Raw genomic sequence first — 21838 nt, forward strand, 5'->3', positions numbered from 1 at the left:
GCCAGAGGAAATGGAAATTAGACACTACTTGCTAACAGTGAGGTGATTAAAACAGGCTGTCAGAGCGGAGCATTTCTTTTTTCTCAAGAGTGTTCAGGCCTGATCTGAAGCCCAGCCGGAAAATATGCTTAAAACCGCCAAGCAAGCAAGGCTGCAGTTGAAGCTGAGTGCTAAAATTCAATACAACAGTAACTGCCCTGAACTTCATGTCTGACATGCGGCAGGTCAAACTGCACAGACTACTAATACTTCCTGGCCTTGAATTTTTGATTACTTAGCTGAAAAGAGAAAAGGGGTTGTAAGCACCTAAAGCTGGATACCTAAGCTCAGTACTTGTTACTCTCTTCACCTTGTCCACCTTCTTTTGGCTGGTACAATGGCAGTAACAACACCAGTTCATCTTCACTGGTTTATGAACCTTTTGGCTGCTCCAGCCCCAAATATCTAAGCTAAGAGCTGTACAGCACAAATAATACCCGGGGCTAAATATTGTACAGTCAGAAAGCAAAAATTGACCAGCTGCACGTTAATGGAGCATCAGCAGCCGTGTACAGGCTCAGTGGCAGCTGCTCTGCAGTCATGCAATGGGCAGCAGTTACAAAAACGAGTGCAGAGGAACCTGCTGGCGTCCTGGAGGGCAGCAGCATCGTGGCAACAGATTGTAGCTTCAGAGTCACCTCTTGCCCTTTCCAAAAAAGTGATGTGACTATTAGGCTACAAGTCGAGGGGGATGAGAGGGAACATGTCCATAGCTCGCTCTTTATGAGGCCACACATTAGAGAGAAAAAAATGCAAATAAGGTTTTATGCAACTGGAAGAGTAGAGGATGCTAGAATGAGTAGATGATAACCGTTCATATAGATGTTTATACAAATAGAAAAAAAAATCTGCCTTGTATTTAGCAGAGATTGATCAATTTTGCTATTAATCGCCTACATAGAGAGACTTGTATTGAAACACAACAGCCATGTAGGTAGCATATTCAAGCCTTCAAATCTTTTAACAGAATGATGAGCTAATGCCATCGAATCCACTAATACACTTCAAGTAATTTTGAGATGGAATTTCCAGGCAATGGTAGACAACAGCGCTTTCATTTCTAAAAAATGAAACAACTCCTCAAATCATTTCAAATTAGCATGCGACAGATATATGCAAGCTTACAGGTTATGGAAGAAGTAATAAAGATAGGATGAAACTTAAATATCAAATGCTTTTCGTCGCAGAGAATAGCCCAAATGCCTGCTAACTTTAATGACCAGTGTATTCTCACATAGATTAAGTACCAAAAGCTGTAATCTTGCAGTTTAATATCAATAGCTGAATGTGGTTTGGGGTGCAATTTCTGCAGCATTGCTAGTATGATCCAGGTATGCACTAACCTTTTATTTTCCCCTCCCTCCAACAACAATTTATATAACAATTTATCTTTCCAGAAGATAATATCTTAAAACTAAGTGAACATTGACTGCACAGTGCTTTTTTTATAATGCAAATAAAGAAACTCTCAAAGGCCTCTTGTAAATGCCAATGTTATGTTTTATTTTTAATCAAGTAATTCTTTTAAACCTCACAATATCCATGACTGACAGGAAAAAAAAGACATTAGGCATGAAATGAGAATATAAAATACACGATATGTAGAAAGGCAATCAGTGCTTTAGTCCCTCGAGACAGTAAACAGGTGAAATGACCTTCAAAACTTCAACTCACTGTCTTTTTTAAAAACATAAACTTCAAGTGATTTTTTCTTTAATTTCACCTTGTAAACAACATACAAGTCAAAATGGACAATGAGGTAATCTATACTACAGAAGATAATTTAAAAACACTAGATAAGACACAGTATTAAAGACATATAGAAATCAGTGTTCACTTTGGTCTCTAGTATGGTTATTGTTATTATTACCACAAGCAACACATACTAGTTTAAGCCAGTCTGGTGATGTTTGTCAGCCAGTTGTTGCTTAACTTAGTAATCCAAGAGGTAGTCAAAACCATTATCCTTTGTAAAGCTGGTTGCTCTTACATTTGGTTCAATGACAATGGTAGCAAATACCTTGGTATTTTTCAACATTCTTATAAAAACACTACCAAAGCTGCTAATTTACAGCTGTTTTAGCATAAAAAAAGACGTGTGTGTTCATAGATCAACCTCTTGTTATTACTCAAGGGTTGTAACAGGGGTAACACACAACCAACGTATCTTAAAGAAGAGGCTGTTGATATACTCAGCAAAATTAGATTGATGCATTTAACAAGGCTCTGCTTGTTTCTAAAACAATACTCAAATCTCATTAAGACTTCTAGAAAATTAAAATCAGTGCATCTGCACATGTACACATCTTCCCAATTACTTTTATATCTAGCACAGGGGAATACATATATATTTTTTATGATAAACATTTCTTACAGATAAATTAATTAAATTAAATTTAAGACTCAATGAGATTTCCCATGTTCTTTTATAATTCTTCTTACAAAGAATGTTACAAGATCTATAAACACTTTTTTTATGGGGCTCTATTCACAAAACTATGTATGACTAAGCAGGAACTTCAGGATAACACTGGCGCAGAATAAATCTGGGCTGAAAAAGGTGGCCTACAAAGGGAAAAGGTAGGAGTCAAGTATGTTGTTTGGCACTCCCTGAAAGCTAGCTAAAAGCAAAATACTGCAGATGGTATTATAATGCCAGACTTACAATTAGCTACAGCAAAAAAGTTATTTGGCTCTTCCTCCAAATATAAATCTTCCTCCAAATACAAATCTTCCTCATGGCTCAGTTTTTGTAGCGTGGAAATAAATACCATTAACTCTCCTTGGGGGAGAATATAAAATATCTCACAATGTCCCTTATGATTAAATCAAATTGAGTTTTTTGGAGTGAGGGGTTGGGAGGGAGAGCTCTCTTGTTACAGGTTTAAGCCTATCTCCAGTACTGCTTGGAGAAAAACACATCCCTCTGAGCCGATATTTGAATTACCTCTGCTCAAGCGAGTTTTATTGGGAGGCGTTCTGGCAAGGACAGGTTGGTGAATAAGGGAAATCAAGGCTGAGCCAATGCTGTAGCACGCGAAGGAAGAATCCCGAACTCAAGTCTGCATCTCCTCCTTTAAAGTGTTCTTTGCTTATTTGGAGCAGCCTATTGAAGGAGTATAATTCGATTTTTATTTTTTTTCTACTGCAGCTCAGTGCTAAGTAGTTACCTGCCACAGCTTGCGCTGCTGTGTTTAACTTAGGCATGTATATTTTTTGTCTGTTTTGGAGATGTATTTATTTTTGTGAACAGTGCCCATAATCCTTTAGACAGAAACATAAAAACTTCTAAAGAAATGTTTGGAAACTTCTCATAATTTCAGATGGATGCTTCATCTTAAACAAGTATTTGCCATAACCTATGCAGTGGTGAATTATCAGTTACATATTCAGTACAGATAAATAGCATGTACCATAGATCAACAGCCACCTTTAAGGCCAGAGCAGCACAAAGGTGTGTTTATGCAGTAAATATGAGGTAGCCTTTTGCTGTAAACAGAATAAAAATTTTATTGTCACCTATGTAAACAAAGTGGGCTTGATGCTTTTGTGTTTTTTTTTTTGTTGTTTTGTTCTTTTTTTCTCTTTCCCCTCCACCCCCCATCCCTCCCCTTCTAGAAAAGCTAAGCACCAGTAACTCCAACTGGAAGTCAATGGGAGCTGCGGTTGCCCAGCATCTCTGAAAACTCAGACCCTGTGAATGTAAAGACACGTATGCTCACATAAGCAACCAGTACAGAATACCACTTTTTCATTTCACAGGAACTTATAATACAAAACGCTGAAATCTGATTATCACAAATGTAGGTCTATGTCAACTCAGAGGTAGTTACTAATATCAGTACATAATACTTATATAGAGATAAAAAGGGCTAAGTCTATTTGGTTTGTTCTGAGTAAGCAGGTCGGTAGACTATTCTGTAAAGTAAAAACAACATTACATGGTATATTCCCTGAGCAAAGTTCTTTGTCCTGAGTATGTTATGTAATAGTGATAACATTCTAATATATAAAAATAAAACCTTAAGCTTTCAACAATAAGATAGGGTTTGGTATGTGCTCTTTGCAGTTCAGTCTGACTCTGGTGCATACAGTGGTTTTAAACAGCACCAATAAAAATCTGCACGTTGAAAATATTTTCTCATCTCAGCTCTGAACTTATTACATATAAACAGGGAATGACCAGTTTTCAAATCCGCAATTGCCTATTTCTATAAGGAACTTTGGTTTAAATTTTTCAAAGTGACCTAAGTTTTGCATCTTTGCTGTTTAACCTGGTTTTTACACCGGCTAGAAGGTTAAGCAATGCCACTTTGATTTGTCTACATAATTTAAATAAGTTTACTATCCTTACGTAAGGCAAGGAAGTTCTTCTCTATAGATATATCACATTCAATATCGTCAAAGGTAAGCTTTGCATTAGCATACTGAGAACTTCAGTATAAACCATCGAGATTCTCGCAAACACTGGCAAGGAATTCACACAAAATAATGCTCTGGAAATTGTGCCCTTCGCTGAGGCTTTTGATTACTACCTGTTTACTGAAGCAGCAGCAGCAGCAACAGTAAAAGTCTCAACCGGGAGGACGAGTGGGAAGGGGAGGGCCACGCAACGAGCCTGCTGCCTACCTGTTGTGACTGCCGGCTGCGAGAGTTACCGCAGACAGGGCTTGGGCTCACCATAGCCTTTCATGCAGGCTTGGTTCTCCAGTTTGATTATCTGAGCTTAAACCTACCTGACTCTTTCAAGCTTTAACAGCCTGTGTTTATTGCCAATGCTAAGGATTATACAAGTTTCTCTAATTAACTTACATCTGCAATGGGATTTGTCAAAGTATGTTATCGTACGTATGACTTGGTAATGTAGACGTTTCAAATGGAAAGCGACTTGAAGTTTTGCTAGGCTCCAACTCTATTAACCCCAAGCAAAGGCTGCAGCCCAGGGAGTCTCACTCTGAGGCCACCAATCTTTCTCCTCTTTAATGCACAAGTGTGTGGTCCCAGCACACACCAGACCATGGCTGGTCAGCAGCAGTCTCCTGTTCACAAGAAGCTGATGATGCCCAGGGCAAGCTTGCAGGTGCCTTCACTAAGGCTCGTCTGCAGCAGGCACCTGTCCTTTAATGAACACGTGCTGCATCATCAGGGAGAGAGGCTGGCTGAGCAACCACGAGTACCCATCTACCTTTATTCTCAAGAAACTTTTTATCCCAGGATCTTAATAGCTTTGCATTTTGTTTTCTTTAAAAACAAGACAGACAACCACAACAAAAAAAATCCCTAAGGAATTCTCTCCATGTCATTTCAACAGTAAACGAGGGGGAAGCCCCTTCAAACTGAGGGGCACTACTCGGGACCAAGAGAAGTTGCTGCTGCTGCTGCTACTACTGCCACCAAGGTCCCCTAAATGTTCACAGAATACAAAGGGTGAAGCAGGATGGTATCCTGATACCACTCAAAAGGGTTTGCTCTTTAACAACTTACACAGTCTCCCCTACACAACGGTCATCTAAATTACAGTTACACCCATATTAATTTAACAAAACGTTTTGAGAAACCAGCACAGAAACTACACATTCATTGTCTTTTCTGGAGCTATTAACTCCTTACCAACAAAGGATGGTGGCGATGAGAGCCATGCTTAGTTGTGACACTGCCCTTCACAGGCGTGGGGGGTGGAGGGGAGGGAAGTGGGGAAGTGATGCTTTGTAGAGAGGGGAAAGAAGATAACTCAAATTGATGGTGTGGGGGATGTCTTAGTATCTTTAGTACCATATGGCAGCTTTAAAATATGAACGTATCCTTTGGTTCACAAGAGAAGTAACAGTCTTGATCTCAGCTCTGTGTGTGGTTTTTCAGGTGTTTTTGTTTTTGTTTGGTGCGATTTCTTGGGTTTTCTTGTTTGTTTTTGTTTTTTTTTGGAACATGTTTGAAAAACGATTCTAGGAATGAGTTCAGGAACATTTATGGGTACTGTGTCTATTGCTTCACAGTAATATATTGTGGGATCTGGAGAGTGTTCTGATGGAAAAAATATATATTCATAGATATGCAGACACACGCGCGCGTGCACACTCATACACACACATACAGAAGGTAAAACGTAATGCACCCTGCTCAAATGTATTTTGCTTGGAGTGATTTGTCTATTAAAGAAAAAAAAAATTCACAGTTCCTCAACAGTAGTTAAAATTCCAGGTCAGCTACTGATAATGAAATTATTTCCCCTGTACTTGCATGAGGTAGACATCCCAAGAGGATAAAGAAAATGGAAAGTTATGAAAAATGCTTTAAGTTTTTTTCCTTTTCTGAACAGAAGGCCCCTTTCTGCTTGGTTCTTCGGGTGATGCAGATAACTTGCTTGAAGAAGCTTCTTGTGGTGACCTGCCTGAACGCTCTGAGATCTCTGACCTTCCCTCCTGAGAATATGATGGAGACGAATAGCCGTACATTCCTCCCCCTTCTCTCAGGAAAGCAGAAGTGGAAGGCTGTGGTTCAGCTTCATGTCTTCCCTGAGAACTAGTGGGCTGCTGCGAAACAGTTTTATGGGGGCAGTTAGCCACCATGTGCATGATGCTCTGACAGTAATGGCACTTCTTTGGCTGTGGAGGTAGGCTGCATTCTTTAGCGTGGTGATCAAGGCCACCACAGTTGTAGCATCTAAAAATGAAAAGAGACAGCTGGTTACAAAATGCAGCATCAGACTGTAAGATTTTATATGTATCAAAAACTGACTGTGCACTTGGTCTGCTGGTGAGACAGCAGGAGCTTCTGCAACGATATCCCATTGCCACAGACAAAGATATATCTGAGTTTTGCTTTTTAAGTAATGCATGTGGAATGTGCCCCTACGTCACACCGGTGCCAAAAAATACCTCTTACTTAGGAATAGATTCTGTTACTATCATCCTTATCAGTCAATATCTTGCTACAAAAAAAAAAAACCTTGGTACTTTCTGAAAGTAAAGACCACTCTTAAATAGATCCTCACTTGTTTTCATTGGGACCTTCCTGCTGACTGACAAGGGCTAAATCAGAAGCATTTGTAGACGTAGGCCGGTGCCTAATCATGCTTTTGTTAAAGCCTTGGGATGCCTCACTGCCCTCAGCAGTAAGAGGAGCCCGTGCAGCGCCGGGACAATGCTGCGAGGGTCCCGCTGCTGAAAGAGCCGCCAGTCACCAGCACCGTGCAACTACATCAGAAAACCCTGCTGCACTGGGAATTCCACGAACCCCACAACGCCAAGAGGCTAAAATCCTCAATACAAAATCTCTCAAACAAACAGAAACCCCCAAACCAACCCTACCTGCTGGCTCTCCCCGAAGGAGGGATGACGCTGGGGTTCAGCCAGCCTCGGCCCCGCTAGAGGGCACCAAATATTCACACATCCCAACGCCGCTGCCTTGGCAAGCATCTCTTCTGGCTCAAGTATTTGTAGCATTAAGCCCCTGTGAGCGCTGGTATTTCAAATGCCTGGCAGGACTAACATTTCAAAGCCGGGTGGGGAGGAGGCAGCCGCCAGGGCCGACCTCTTCACCAAGGGGTGGGCTTCACCTTGTGAGTCGCTGGGTTGAGGCCATAAAGAAACGCGTAGGGAGAAGAGATTCGGCTTTCCCTAAGGAGTTAGCTCGGACTTTACCACGTCTTCAAGTGCCCAGAAAGCTCTTTGGGCATGTAAAAGATCTTGCCCGGAAACCTTGCCTCTTCTGGCTCGGTTAAGGCACGCCAAGGGAAGGGTGGGGGGCTGAGCTTTTACAATGCTTATGTTTCAGAGGGTCAGGAATGGCTTTTATGGTTTCAATTCAAAACAAAATGAGTAAAGCCCTAGCAAGAGTCATAAAACAGGGTTTGTTTGTTTTCTCTTGAAATTCTCAAACCACATGCAAGTGGTGGTGACCCTGGGTGTCATCTTCAAAAGCAGGGCTGCCCAGAAGCAGACAAACGGCAGAGCACCTCTTCCAAGCGCCACGGGCAAGACCTTTTCGCCAAGTCTTTAAAATGGCCAAAATGTAAACACTCTCGTGTTAATCTTATTATCAAGGGGAATCATGGAGAAATCCAACAATTCCTTACTGAATACTTTCACTTTGTAACACACACACCAGGAATTTGAATCCTTGACTTACATCAGTCTAACACTTGATACAGAACAATAATCACCTGATGATCCTATGCTGATCATATCCATCACTTTTTATTTTGGCTATTTTTCTATGGTTTCTGTTTCTCTGTATTACAAATACTTGCACTGAATGTGTATGGATTAAATCTATTACAATCTAGCATTCTACTGAAGAGACCTAACCCCATAATTGACAATTTGTTTTTGCTTCCCCTTAACTATATGAACTAATTTAAAAAAACAGTTGCAAACATCCATGCCTAGTAGAGTCGATTGAAGGACTCAAGACAACTACATGTGCAAGTGACTGTATGTATAAAACAATGCAACATGCTTTGGCTCAAGCCCCCATCAAAATTTTCAGACTCCTGGAAAGCAACAAAGCCCTGTTTTGAGCTAGCAGTTAGTGATCTGTCCTGGCTCTGTCCCCTCCTGGCTTGTGGTGCTTAGCTGCCTGCCGGGTTAAACCACAACATGATCGCTGTTAGTCTACACACAACACAGATGTTTAGTCCTTGCAAAGCCGTATGTATAGCTGGAGTCTCAATTACAGAATATACATTGTCTACATAAAAATGTTCTTGATAAAACTTGTGTAGTTTATAGAAAGGTTACAAAATGGCTGTGAACGTTTGCAAATTCCATCCAAGAAACAATCCCTAAGAAACTCCCTCTTGATATTTCTTTTTCTGCATTAGCAAGATACTAACCATATCTTTCTTTTAATAGACAAATGAAAAAACAGCATAAGTTGCCCGTGGCATGTTTTCATATTCCCCAAGACTGATTTATAATTTAAAGAAGCTAAATGATACACAGAACTTCATTATCCCTTCAGAAAACATTATAATTAAATTGTCATATCTTCCCTAAAAATTAATAACAAACAAGAAACCAAAGCCATTATACTGAACTCTGCACTTTTTATGACAACTGCAATAATATATTTTAGGTGAACTGGTTCCACTTTTATGTCACCAGTGCACATAATTTTCATTTGATTTTCAGTGGAATTTGAAGACTATGCCTATACTAGTCTTCCTGCATATAGCATGAAATAACCCATGAAGAGATAAAGTATATAAAGCTCTGCTTGAATGAAAAAGAAAAAAAGTACAAGCCCTATTGTCATTAGAATGATCTCCCTAGCAAGGCAATACTAAATATGTTGTAAAATATGAACATCCTGATTTAAGACCAAAACATTATATTTTAGGGAAAAAAAGCTTGATACGTTTTCAGTTAATGAACGCTGTCAACCTGTTTACTTTTTTTCCATATCATTACAGGTATTTTCAAATTAGTGACCTCCCATTCAACAGCAGCATTTAGCTATGTCTCCCTGACAAGTTTACTAAACATCTTTTGGATAAAATAATAAGAAAGTAAAACTTGCAATTGGAGAAAAAAAGAAAAAAAGGAAAAACAAATAAAAAGAACAGCAGCGACAAAAACCCTCAAGTATTTTACTTTCTCTCCCTCCAGTAAATACACCTAGGACTTCATAAATGTGGTATTCATTATAATGCAGGTTATATTAAAGAATGGTGTTTATTAGTATCTTCCACATCTGTTTCTAGCAGTGTACTCATTCCTAGGCTTTTTATCTAAGAACAGTGTAATATAGTATCACATGGGAGTGAACAGACATTTTGGGAATTGTGCATTTTAACTTAATCCAGAACCAGAATATGGAATTTTATAGCTGTGAATGCATTTGTGTTGGCTTCCTTCCCTAACAGCACATTTACTTAGAATCGTTAAAGAAAAAAAAAAAGTTTGAAAATAGGTTAAAGGGCTTCAGTAGCAGAGGAGGCGGTAGCCATAGACAAATCAATTTAATCAGTCACTATGGTATGCACCGTGTTATCCAATTCAGTGAACCATTTCACCTCACCAATTGACCAAGAACCTGCCGTCAGAGCCCCTGCTTCCACTCAAGAGGCCTCCGTCACCTTTTGCATATATATTCATCAATACATTCTACTTGCAAAATATTGTAATTCCCTGTATTTATTCAAATCACTTGTAAAACGTCACTGTAAAAATACAATTCTACCAGGAGCAGTTGTAATTAAACTATGATTTGGCTTTTCAGGAATGTTTCTTGTGACTAACCAACCCAAGCATCTGGCTATAGTATCTCATTAGAATATATATGTGCCAGCCTGGGTGTGCCTGGACTTAAACAGGAGGGTGGTATTCACTTGCTTCTTTTAACTATTTATTCACTCCTTGTCAATCACTCTTACCAGGAGAAGAGATCACACCCCGCTCTGAAATGCCTTCCCTCTCAAGGGATTTACACCAAAATGGAAATGGTCAGCCACCTCAGGAGCTCACAAATGACACCACATGGCAGCATCCACGCACATTAAGGTATGGTGTTAAACCCTTTTGTCCAAAAGGCTTCATCTCTTTGCTTGCCTCTGCTCTATAAACCTACATTACAACATAATGAAAACTGATAACGCATGATATGCACACACAGGTTTATATAGCCACATCTATATACACATAAATATGTAGAACTATATACAAATTGGATCCTGGTAAGAAAATTAGCAAATTCTCATTTGATAACGTTTTCAGAAACTCTAGATGAGTACGACTATACTAAATACAAGTGTTTACAACATAAACACTTACAACATAAAGCTTCATATATAATTTACATCATGAGATGGGTAAAACATAAAAAGCCCTTAAAAGTTCAGTTATAGTAGAAGTAACCCTTAGAGAAACAAAACAGCAAGAAAGATTTACTGAAAAAGGAGTATCTTCTCACAGAAGGCTCATTATTTACTGGGTAGCTTCAGGCTCAGAAAACAATGCAACAAAGTAAATAAAGAGATGGCAACTATCCTGAAGGGGAATCCTTTCTTCACTAGGGCACTGGAGGGAAGGTGGATCAGGACTGTTTTTTGGTATAAAAAGGATGAACATTTAAATGAAGGAATACCTTGAGCAATTTGTCTAATACTGTATTTCAGTATTCTCCAGAAAACAGTAGCATTAATATCTACTAACAAAGAAAGAAGAGAGCATACTGCAAGGTTAAAAATACTTCTAAATCCTCCTTCGCTATGGATTCGTGATTACACAGAACTAGACGTATTAGAGGAAATAGATGAGCAAGCAAAAAGCGTATAGATTCCAACACAAAACATGTTGCAATAATTACAATAAGCTGATGGCTGAAATTCATTACAAGTACTCAAATTCCCAACCAAATGCAAACACAAAATAAAATACCCTCTAGTCTTCAGCTGTTTTTTATTGTCCCAGCAGTCACCTCACTTCATAGTTAGGAAGCATTCCCCAGCCCCAGCACACTTAAAATGACGACACAACTGTCTCGCAAACACATTCCCCACAACAGCTCAGCTGAGCTAAGCAGTAAGGAGGGTAGGGACAACTGCTTGCTTCTTCATGCTGCTTCATAATATGATTTGGATGATAATCCAATATATATGACAAGTAGAGAATCATTTGTATGGCTCCACGCTATTATCCGTTGGGAGAAAAAGCTTTAGAATTGCTCTAATGACTGACTTTTTCTTGGGGGTGGTGGTTTTAACATCTGACAGGGATAGCAAAGGGATGTAGTCAGAGAAATAATTCACCAAGATAGGCCCTGCACCAGCTCCCTTTTTGTTTTTCCTTTCTGAATGCTATCGCAGAACAAAACCCCGCATCTTGGTGAACAATGCTTCATCCAGCAGTTTAAATGCTTTGAAAAATGGCCTGGTTTGCTAACAGCATGTGCAAGCGTGATGTTTTTACAACATGCTGAATGCCAACGCAGCAGCTAAAGCAGAGAATAATTACAAGGAAATGTCTCAAGTTGTACCTAAATATGCTGTCTCTTTTAGTCACTGCTTTCACCACAACGCAAAGGGAGGCTGGTTCTTGCAAACAGCACACGCAGCAGACTGCTTGAACTACCCCCTTCTGCCGTGAAGGGAGCTTCAGCTACGCCCAATCTAAGAGGTTTCAGACAAAACGAGGATATTTTACTCTTCAAGGGCCTCAGAGGCTTCAGCTGTGAAAGGCAGGCCGCGGGCGCAGGGAAGCTCAGGCAGGTGTGTGCCTGCTCGGCCTGTGCCTGGCCCCACAGGGTTACAAACACCCTGGAGGGGCTGGCAGAGGTTTCTGACTGAAATTTTCCTCAAGAGAAGCACAAATATATTTTAACGGATTGATGGAATATTCCAGGGACCAAGCAAATCCTGGATAGCAAATCTCTCACATCAGCTCTCCCAAGGCTGACAGCATCACCAGTGGCTGCTGCTGACACGGCACCTCTCGTACCTTACTGCGTTATAAAAGGACTAATTACATGTGCAGCAGCAGCAGCAGCGTGTTGCAGTGGGGCTGCTGGGGACCCCAGGCACCCCATGCAGCGGCCAGCACCCCTCTGGCATTTCCCTCCTTCCTCAGCCGCATTTCAAGGGGGATTCCCTTGCAGCCATTGTTTTGGGAGAAGGTTGTTCCCCTCCTCGAGCAGCATTAAATCCCAGGGGAAATAACGCTGGCTGGTATTTTTTAAAGCAGCACGGGGCAGGAGGGAGCCTTGTGTGTGTACCCCCACACCAGGCGTGCATTAATGCTTCTTGCTTCTTGCTTTCTGAAGGAGGGAACGGCTGCAGGGGCACAAGCTGCCCTGGGCATATGCGTGGTGCCCATGCAGGCCAAGAGGGATATTTCTGGAGCGCTCCTCCTCACATCCGCGTTCTTTTTAGTTTTTATGCCATTTTGTACGTTAACCTGTAATTCTTAAGCTGCTTTTGAATGCAGTGGGGATACAGATAACTCTGAAAATGGTCTAACAAAATATTAGCATTCAAAAGACTGTATTTTAAATCACTCAAGGTCACGTGAAATTATCTTGTTAAACAAACTAGAGAACGGAGCATCGAGCTTCTTCATCAGAGTATTCATGATGTGCCCAGCAAAATGCAGAAAACTTCCAACAATGGATTTTTTTTTTTAATCTATGAGAAGAAAAAAATAAAACTAATCATTTTCTGTCAACTACGCTTAAAAATGGTGTGTTATCAATTGAGAATTTGATACATCGGCACCAAATTTAGATTTGCCCTGATCCTGCGACTACATGCTACCCTGAGTCCCTCACTCAAGCAAAACGCTGTGCAGTGGCGACATGCTGGGAAAGTTAATTGCAGGCTGCTGTTATTCAGTAAAATTTGGTTTGAAAATTTACTATGCCTTACTGGCTTTTGAGATTAAAAAAATCACCTTCTAAAACCAAGGTAATCTTCTAAAAGACTAAAGATGAAATAAAGTAAAAATCTTTGTCTATTTCTCTGCCAAATCCTACAACCCGTGATAATGTATCAGATTGAACACATTCAATTTCATGAAAAAACCACAGTCCCTCCATGATTTTTTTAAGGTTGCCTTCTTTCATCTTGCAGCTAGCCCCAGCACGCTGACACAAAGCCAGTTTCTGCAAGGCTTCCAATAACACAGGGCAGAATATTGATGATGTTTACTCTCATTACAAATAAATAAATAAAAATGCTTAATCGTAAACTCATCAGATCGAATAGTTTTCTGTGGCTAGCTCTAAATCAATCTATTTTCCCCCGTGCATCCAGAAGTAATATCAATAGGTTATGGTCTTTTGTTGCATGGGCTTCCCCTCCCCCTCACCCCCCAACAAAGACGCTGACAAACAACGCGGGGCATTTGTCCGATAAATCAGGCCTTTCGGGATACTATTTAGCTGAAGTGCATGAGGAAATAAATTTGTTTAAAATCTGCTAATACGATTTTACTGGAAGATGGCTTTCTTGGTGTGCTTTTTTTTTTTTTTTTCCTTCTTGAGAACCGAGGCCAACAATGAAATGGGAAGGTGGCTCAAAATACACCAAATGCAGTCTTTTTTTCTCCACAAAAATGAAAGGGACGATGCAGACATCAGCTCTGAAAAATAACCTCCACTATATCATTTCCATTCTTTCTTCCTTTCCATGAAACCTTATCTGTGCTATCCACTCATCCCTCTTCAGAGGCATGAAGGAAAATTACATAAATTTTCACATCACGTAAAAAATCCATATGAAATGCATCCTCAAGGAGGAATGCTTTGGATATACTTTTCATTTTTTAAAACAAAAGGGTTTTCTTTATAGTGAGAGTTAGGAACTCCTGAAATAACAATTCACAAAACAAGGTCTTTTTTTTCTAAGTAACACAAAAGATGGGTTTGCTCCAATAGTATCAATATGGTGTGGAAAGAATGAATGTATTTTAATGGCTCCAACCAGTTCAGATGTAGCGGATACAAGATCAGTGACAGTTTAAGTTATGGTTTAAACAGTCGTATATCACGCATTTCAAACATGAAATGCTATACTGTGATTTCAAATACAATACTGCTGTTAATCTTTTTGCATTATGAAACCACACACAAATATTCTGAATATTTGTAAGCCTTAATTTTTGTGGGAATTTAAAAAAAAAGATACGAAGATTTTAAATCGCAGCAGCAGTTCTATGCACAGCACTTTTTCAAACAATAAATGTTTTCCACAGTCCACGCTGGGGAAAAGGCTGTCATAAAGATTTAATGGGGGTGTCCCCGCAACATATGTGTTTGGGAAGCCTCTCGCAAGAGTTAAGTGGGGTGCTGAGCCGGGCAGACCCCGGCTGGCTGCGTTTTGAGCCCACTCCTTGGTGCCCCTGTCACAAGCATGGTTCAGAAACACCAGAAATCTTCTCAGAGGCAGCTGTGTGGGTAGGGATGTGCGCTGCGAAAAGCTAGCTCAGCTCTTTCTGGGTCAGTGAGGTGCTGCTCCTGAGCTAAGAAGCATGCCTGACCTCAGCTGCCTCGCACAGAGCCACTTCCAGTGCTTCCACATCCACAGGTCAGCTACTCCAGGCTTCAGGAAAAAGGGCAGTATGTAACTGTAACTGATTGATAAAACTGCCATTTCCCTTTTGTTCCTCACTTTGTAACTAACATTAACAGCAAATGTAAGTAACGCCAACTGAATCACAAGTCTTCTAATTCCTGGCGAAGTTCATAACCCATTCTCCTTCCCTAAATACCAGTTTTAGGGTCATATAATTTCAAGCATACCTTATAAATCAGTATCATGCACACAGTTTCAGAAATACCTGACAACAGGAGTACAGACTGACTTAAATACCAGACTTGAAGTGGATTCTCAAAAATTTCTATTCATTCAGTGACTTAGATGACATGCATGAGTATAGTCTTCACAAGTGTTAAGGACTGCAGGGTGTGACCAGCACCTCACATCTTCATTTCACTCTTCAGAAATAAAGGGACTGTTCCTGTCACATTCACTGTTAGAGGCCAAGTCAGTTATCTCTATGGGGGTTCCTTCCATAGCTCACGGAATAGATAGAAAAACTCGTGCCGTGTGAAATACAGGCAGAGCTTCTTTCTCCAGCTCTGTAACAAAAGGCCAACAAACACGGTGGCTGGTTTTCCTTGACATTGTGCCTGTCGGTTCATGTGTTCAACACCTGCAGCGGGAATTAGGTCACTCAGGTGCTCCAAAGCCACACTTTAGTATGGGAAATCTGTATCGCTTCTGCCCTACTGACTGAGGAAGAAAGCAGTCAGTTCCTAATCCACTTTTCCAAACTTGCATCTTAAGACGCTTGAGACGGACAAGCTCCATACACTGACATTACTACAGAGTGGTTGCGGTCATTATTTTCTATAACGTTTTAAAAAGGATTTCAACATCTTAGAGAAAAATGTTAATTTTGAAGCTTTTCACATCAAAATGCAGAAGCAACATTAAAGTGTGAAAAGAGGATTTCAGCAGCAACAGGATTAAGCCTCAAATGTTAAAGCTTTTAATTCCCACCTGAGGCAGGTATTTCTGTTGGTCTGCCTGATGCCTGAGAATTAAAAGTGAAACAATTCACTTTTTTACTATTCTACCGCGTATTCTACTACCACCTTGGTTGTTAATTTGCTATAGTTATGTACTTAAAAATAAAAAGTAAACAAAAAATGCCAACAAAAACAACACACATTTGTGCACATAAATTTAAAGACCAACATTGTTAATTCAAAATTTGGTGTTTCGTTTTTCTTAGCTTAGCCTCAGGACGGTAAATCTCATGCGAGGGCTTGAGTTTAATACTTCTTTCTCTGAAATCTGTTAATTCTGTGTAGGGGTACAAATAATCAACCATAACTGAAAGCATTTTACAATACCTAGTAAATTATATCACTTTATCCTTCTTCATCGTGATTAGGTACATTAAGTGATATTACTACAGTAAGATGACAACAATGAGGTAAACAAAGCTTTTTTTAAAAAAAAGATTGTATCATCCTGAAATAGATCATATTAATGGTCTTAATTCTGCTCTCAATCACACAGGGGTAAATCCAGAAAAATTTGGTAACTTCATTGAACTTCTCTTGGTTAATTTTAATAGTGTAACTGAAGAAAGAACTTCCCACTGTGTATGAGTACTTAAAGTCACACAGCAGTGCAGGGCTTTCCTTCTGCGTGTCTCATGAGGAAGCCTCCCAGTTCCACCTGTAAACCTGCATTTGCTGGTTAATGTAACCCTTGAAAGCATAATCTAGCACAAAGGTTTTTGTTTGTTTGTTTTTTAAAAAAGCCAAAGAACTATGGCCAAGGTTCAAGTTAAGAAAGAATGACTGAATGATTTCAAAAGAAAGACATTTATAGGCAAAGCATCTGTTTTCCTACCATGACCAATGAACTCTGCATCAGAAGATTCAGATAAAATAGGAAGCCTAGACTCAGAAAAACAGTAAGAAAGATGCGTTGGATATGCTTGCTGAGCACAGCATAACCAGCTCTCTGCAGTTCTGATCAGCAATTCATACCTGAGCTGCAACTTCAATTATGAAAACTCTGAATTTACAATTTTGAAAGCTGTCACAAAGCAGAAGAGCGATTAATGCCAGCATTGTGTCTGTGCCTTAACATTTCATCTACGCTCTAAAGCAAACAACTTTCCAGTTATCCAGCAGCATTCACTGTGCAAGGCAGGAAAACGGTACATTAAGAGTGAAAGCACACTGAGGCAGAAAGAGCAACACATTTTGAATACAAGCCGTGAAGTTGCTGGTGATGTGTATGACTTCTGGCTGGGGACAGAAGAAGACGTGTATTCATATGTTTCTCCAGCTGCTTATGCAATGTGCACACAGGCCAGCAAAATACCAAATTTCTGTAGGGGGGATAGTTGGGAGTTCTTCCATTTTGGAGAGCAAATCCTGACTCCTAGCAAAATAGAGGATTACTCAGTTATGCTGGCAGCCTGTGCGCTCTCCTTCAATCCCAGGCTCTGGGAGCAGGCCAGAAGACATGGAAAGGCGACAGGGACATACTGCAGTGGTTACGAATGGAACATGTAACGTCAAATCCACTGGAATCCATGGGATTTCTTTAGCCCTCATTGGAAATGCTGACTGAAATCCAGTTTCTTCATGTTTTACTGATTAAAGGCCATACTGCTGTGAGGTTACGTAGTCAACTCTCACTATTCAGTGTATAGTTAATTATTGCAGTGATAGATCTTCCAGAGGAAAAATTGCCAGTATCCTCCCACAAGACCCTAAAATACTGCAGCTGAACCAGCTGGAAGAGTGGATTTAAGTCGCAGCCAAGCAGAGAACTGGATCTATCTTTCTGCCACCCTGGGTGAACGTCCATCACTAGCTGTAGGGAGGATGGAGATGAGCAGCAGGCTCCCAGCACCGGGTTGCGTCCCCAGCTGGTGTGAGCCTTCCTCAGTTACTCGTGAGAGGTGGCATATGAGTGCCACAACCCACCCCTGTGCAACAACAAATTACATCAGGTGCCAACATTAGGTATCCGTAGTATTGTGCCGTTGTAAAAACCCCGACGCCAGCCTTACGAGCTGCTGTATGCTTTGTAGCTGAACTTGTCACGCTGCACTGCCCAGACCCTGCAGCCCTGCCCGCACCCCTCCTCAGTCCCAGTCTCCCCACACCTCATGTCCCTGCTCCCACCACGTGGTGCAGTCCTCCTGGAACTCCTCAACGATCCCTGCTCCCCTGAGACAGCGGAGAAGAGGAACCCCTGTCTCTTATCTCACATGAAGGATCTGTTAATCCTTCTTCAAAAGGCTCAACAGCCACCATCTAGAGAGTATAGCAGACTCCTGACAGAGGGAACCTCGCATTCAAACACACACAGTGTAAGCACTTCTAGCTATGTGGTGACTCCTCAGGTGCCTTTTGTGTAGGTTAAAGTGTGCTCGCTGGTTTGGGCCATACAAGTCAAGGGGTTCGGGAGCCACCTTGGTAATTCTGTGGAGCTCCAGTTGGCTGGCTGTCCTATAGAAACCCTTGCTGATACAAGACGGTGTATAGGCAGCACATAAATTAGTTTTTTGAGGGCTTGACAGCACCCAAATGTTGCATCTGGGTACCAAACGCCTCCCGTGTGGTTAAGAATTGCAAAACCTACACAGCTTTGGCCTTAGAAGACCAAGACGGAGGCCTTTAAAAGTCTGACACTTATTCCTGGATACTTCCAGGAACAATCTATTTTTTAAACCAACATCCCCCCTGAAAACCTGAAAGGCCAGAAAGCCTTGTTCCTAAGTCAAGATCCCTTTGACCCTCCTCCTCACAAAACCTCTAAATACCCAACATACCTGGAAATGCTCAATTACAAGTAACTGCAGAGTGGAGGGAAACTGTGGCCCCCAGCCAGGACCGTGGACGTGAAACACAGTCCACAAATTTCCTGTAGGGGAACTCTTATCTTTCCCAGGCTTAGAAACTGGTGACAGAGACTTTAGTAATGGAAGTCAGAGAGAGAAAACACAGAAGAAACCTTTGGGGAACTAAACCTGAAAAACAGATGCTGATAATGGACTTCCAAAGGACTAAGTTTATGTTTTTTTAAAGCCAAAGTGGCTGGAAATCTGAGTAGGAGTTTCTCTTGAACTGCCAGTGCAGTCTGCAGAATACTAAGAAGATGGATCTGTCCCCTTCCTAGTGCCACCCAAGGAGCAGAAATGGCCCACTGGCTAAGGTACCTGAGACTTGAGAACGTGGTAGTGGCTTCTTTCTCTGTTAAGGTGACCTGTGTGACCCTGTCATGTATCATCAGATGTTTACAGGTATTTAAATGCCTAAATACCACCGACTTCAGAAGCAATCAGGTTCCTCGTAGCTTTGAGGATACCAGTTTGTGCCCCTCTGGATTATATCTGGTGAATAAAAAAATATTTGTGGTACAACAGTGTGCAACCTTATGGTGGACCAGGCCACAAATTTACTGGAATTCACTGAACTAGAGCAGGAATCAGGCACATTCTGGACAACGTAGAAAATACCCGACTTTGAATTTGTCCTCTTTATTACGGTGCTTTCACTGCTGTCCAACTATCGGGATGAAAAGTTATAAGCAAGTTGTGAAAAGTCAGTTCACTTACGCCTGCAACTCAAACATTAAATGGAAAAGGAAGGCTACCAAGAGCTACATTGCGCTTTGCACAAATGCAGAAAAACCCTTCCCATGTCTTTTTCAATCTGTGTTGACAGGGAACACAAAACCAGGAATCAGTGGAGGAAAGTATACGCTTCCTTCACGATGTCAAAGCCTGAACCAGAACACCTTCAACAAACTACTTTGCATAGCTTTCATCCCAGCTTCCCACACAGCAAGAGTACCACCACTGCTGTCTCAGCAGCATCAGTGGTAGCTCCTGGGGGGCCCTTCTGCTTTCATGCTCCGCACTGTGAAACAAGCCAGCAACAGTATGCCACGCCAGGCAGGGTGCAGGGAACTGCCAGGGATCCTGGCCGAGTACTGCACAAGCCATCTAGCTCTGTAAGCGTAACCAGGACTCCAGCTCAACTACTTTGCCATTTCATTCATAGTTTTTGTTTGTTTGGTTTTGGGTTTAGTAATATGAAAATAAATGGAAGATAAGCACAGAGAAAACAGCCCTCTTTTCAAGAATACCTCCAAAGACATATGATTTGCTTTCAAAAATTCCTAGGAAGAATCCACTTCAATAACTAAAACTGCCATCCAATTCTCCACAGCAAAAGTTTTCAGACAATTCATCTTTTTTTTTTTTTTTCCAGTTTGTAGTATTTGTTTAGCTTGGTTCACATCACACCTCCAGTTTTGAGGCACAAAGCCACTGCATTGGCATAACTACGGGTGTGACAAATGCTGGCAGGAGGTGGGAGGGAGTAGACCAAGCAGTGAGATTCCTATCATCCTCAAGCACTGCTGCCAGAGAAACTACAGTGTGAAACCGCATCCTCCACCTGGGACTTCCTAGTGGTCACAAAACATGTTCAGCAGAAACCAACTCAAAATCAGCTACAGTCGTATTCTCCTAGCCGTGTCCACGGTCACAGCTTTCCAAAACTACAAAGACAGGTTAGAGGAAGCACAGTCTTTTCCACTGCCAAATCAGAGGGGAGTAGACACTAAAAACTTGGCACCGTGCACATTATTTATAGAAATCTGTCTTTACACAAATTCACATCAAATTTTTACCTGGGTTCGTGAATACACCAATCATAATATTTCAGTTATCTAATCTGCTCTGTGAAGGATGGGCGAAAGAATCACACATTAGAAGCCCAGACACAAGATACAGATGCTGAACTTGGTTTTGTAAACGGTGGCTGTGGCAGAACTCCCTTTCAATTAGAGATAGATGTAAAAGAGCTCAACTGACAAAAAAGTAGCTGAGTTGACTGCAAAGCACGCTTTGAGTTAAGCACAAGCTAAATATAGCATGCAGAGATGCTCATTTACCCTACGCTAAGTAAATATGAACTTACACCATTCTTTTATGCATTCCCCATAAAGTCAACCAACCCTATTTCAGGTTAAAACTAACTCTTCTTTTTGTGAGCCCTCCCACTGCCCACACCCAGCATAGTTCAGGCATCTCCCAGCTTACACACGTGCAAGTGCTGTACCACTGGTGAGGGTTGAAGCCCAACCTCTAGGCAGTGCTCTCGAGAGGAAAAGTGCCTCATCGCAGCGACACTGCACAGGCCATGAAGAAGGAAGCTCGTCATGCTGGGATGCTTGCTCTGGGCCTTCCTAGGTGAGGCTACGAACATGGCAAGGCTAACTGGTAGTTAACTTCTGCTGGTTTCACTGTATGCAATTTTAATTGTTTAACTTGAGGAGGAGTATGAAATGCTGATCGATTGTTAAACTCACAGTTTGGAGTAAAAGGCAATCAAGACAGCGAGGTTTCTTGCAGTACTTGTCATTCAGTGCAAAACACACATTTCTCTGTGGTTTGCCTTGAGCACCTCTGTAGCGACAGTAGATGTATTCCCTCTGGAAATTACCCTAGATCTTTACCACAGAGATAACTGCTCAATGCCTGTCTTACAGATCATAAAGCAGCTTCATAATTGAATTATAAACTTCAATATTCATTCACTGAGATTAAACAAATTTTTATTCAAGAATGGGACAGCCTATGGAATTAAATTTATTAATGCTTGCAGTTACGATCAGCATTATTAAAACCTACTCAAGTGTGAAAATGTATTTTATCTAACATTTTTAAAAGGTCATTATTTGCCATGGTTAATTATGCTATCAGCTGAGTATTTTGGTAGCTCTGAAAACTCAATGCTTTACAACAGAATACATGTC

General features: G+C 41.0%; 1 protein-coding gene across 5 annotated transcripts in view; it reads right to left on the bottom strand.

Moving 5' to 3' along the window:
- Positions 1-1538: 1538 nt before the first annotated feature.
- The window catches only part of LIN28B (lin-28 homolog B), a 98497-nt gene continuing 78197 nt past the window's right edge, over positions 1539-21838 (bottom strand). For all 5 annotated transcript variants that reach the window (XM_066994475.1, XM_066994474.1, XM_066994478.1 and 2 more), the window contains one exon: positions 1539-6699. In XM_066994475.1, coding sequence (XP_066850576.1) covers positions 6330-6699 — 370 coding nt within the window. In that variant the 3' untranslated portion in view covers positions 1539-6329. The remainder of the gene's footprint in view (positions 6700-21838) is intronic.

This window comes from Anser cygnoides, chromosome 3 (genome assembly GCF_040182565.1).
Source record: "Anser cygnoides isolate HZ-2024a breed goose chromosome 3, Taihu_goose_T2T_genome, whole genome shotgun sequence".
In the NCBI taxonomy this organism is placed as follows: Eukaryota; Metazoa; Chordata; class Aves; order Anseriformes; family Anatidae; genus Anser; species Anser cygnoides.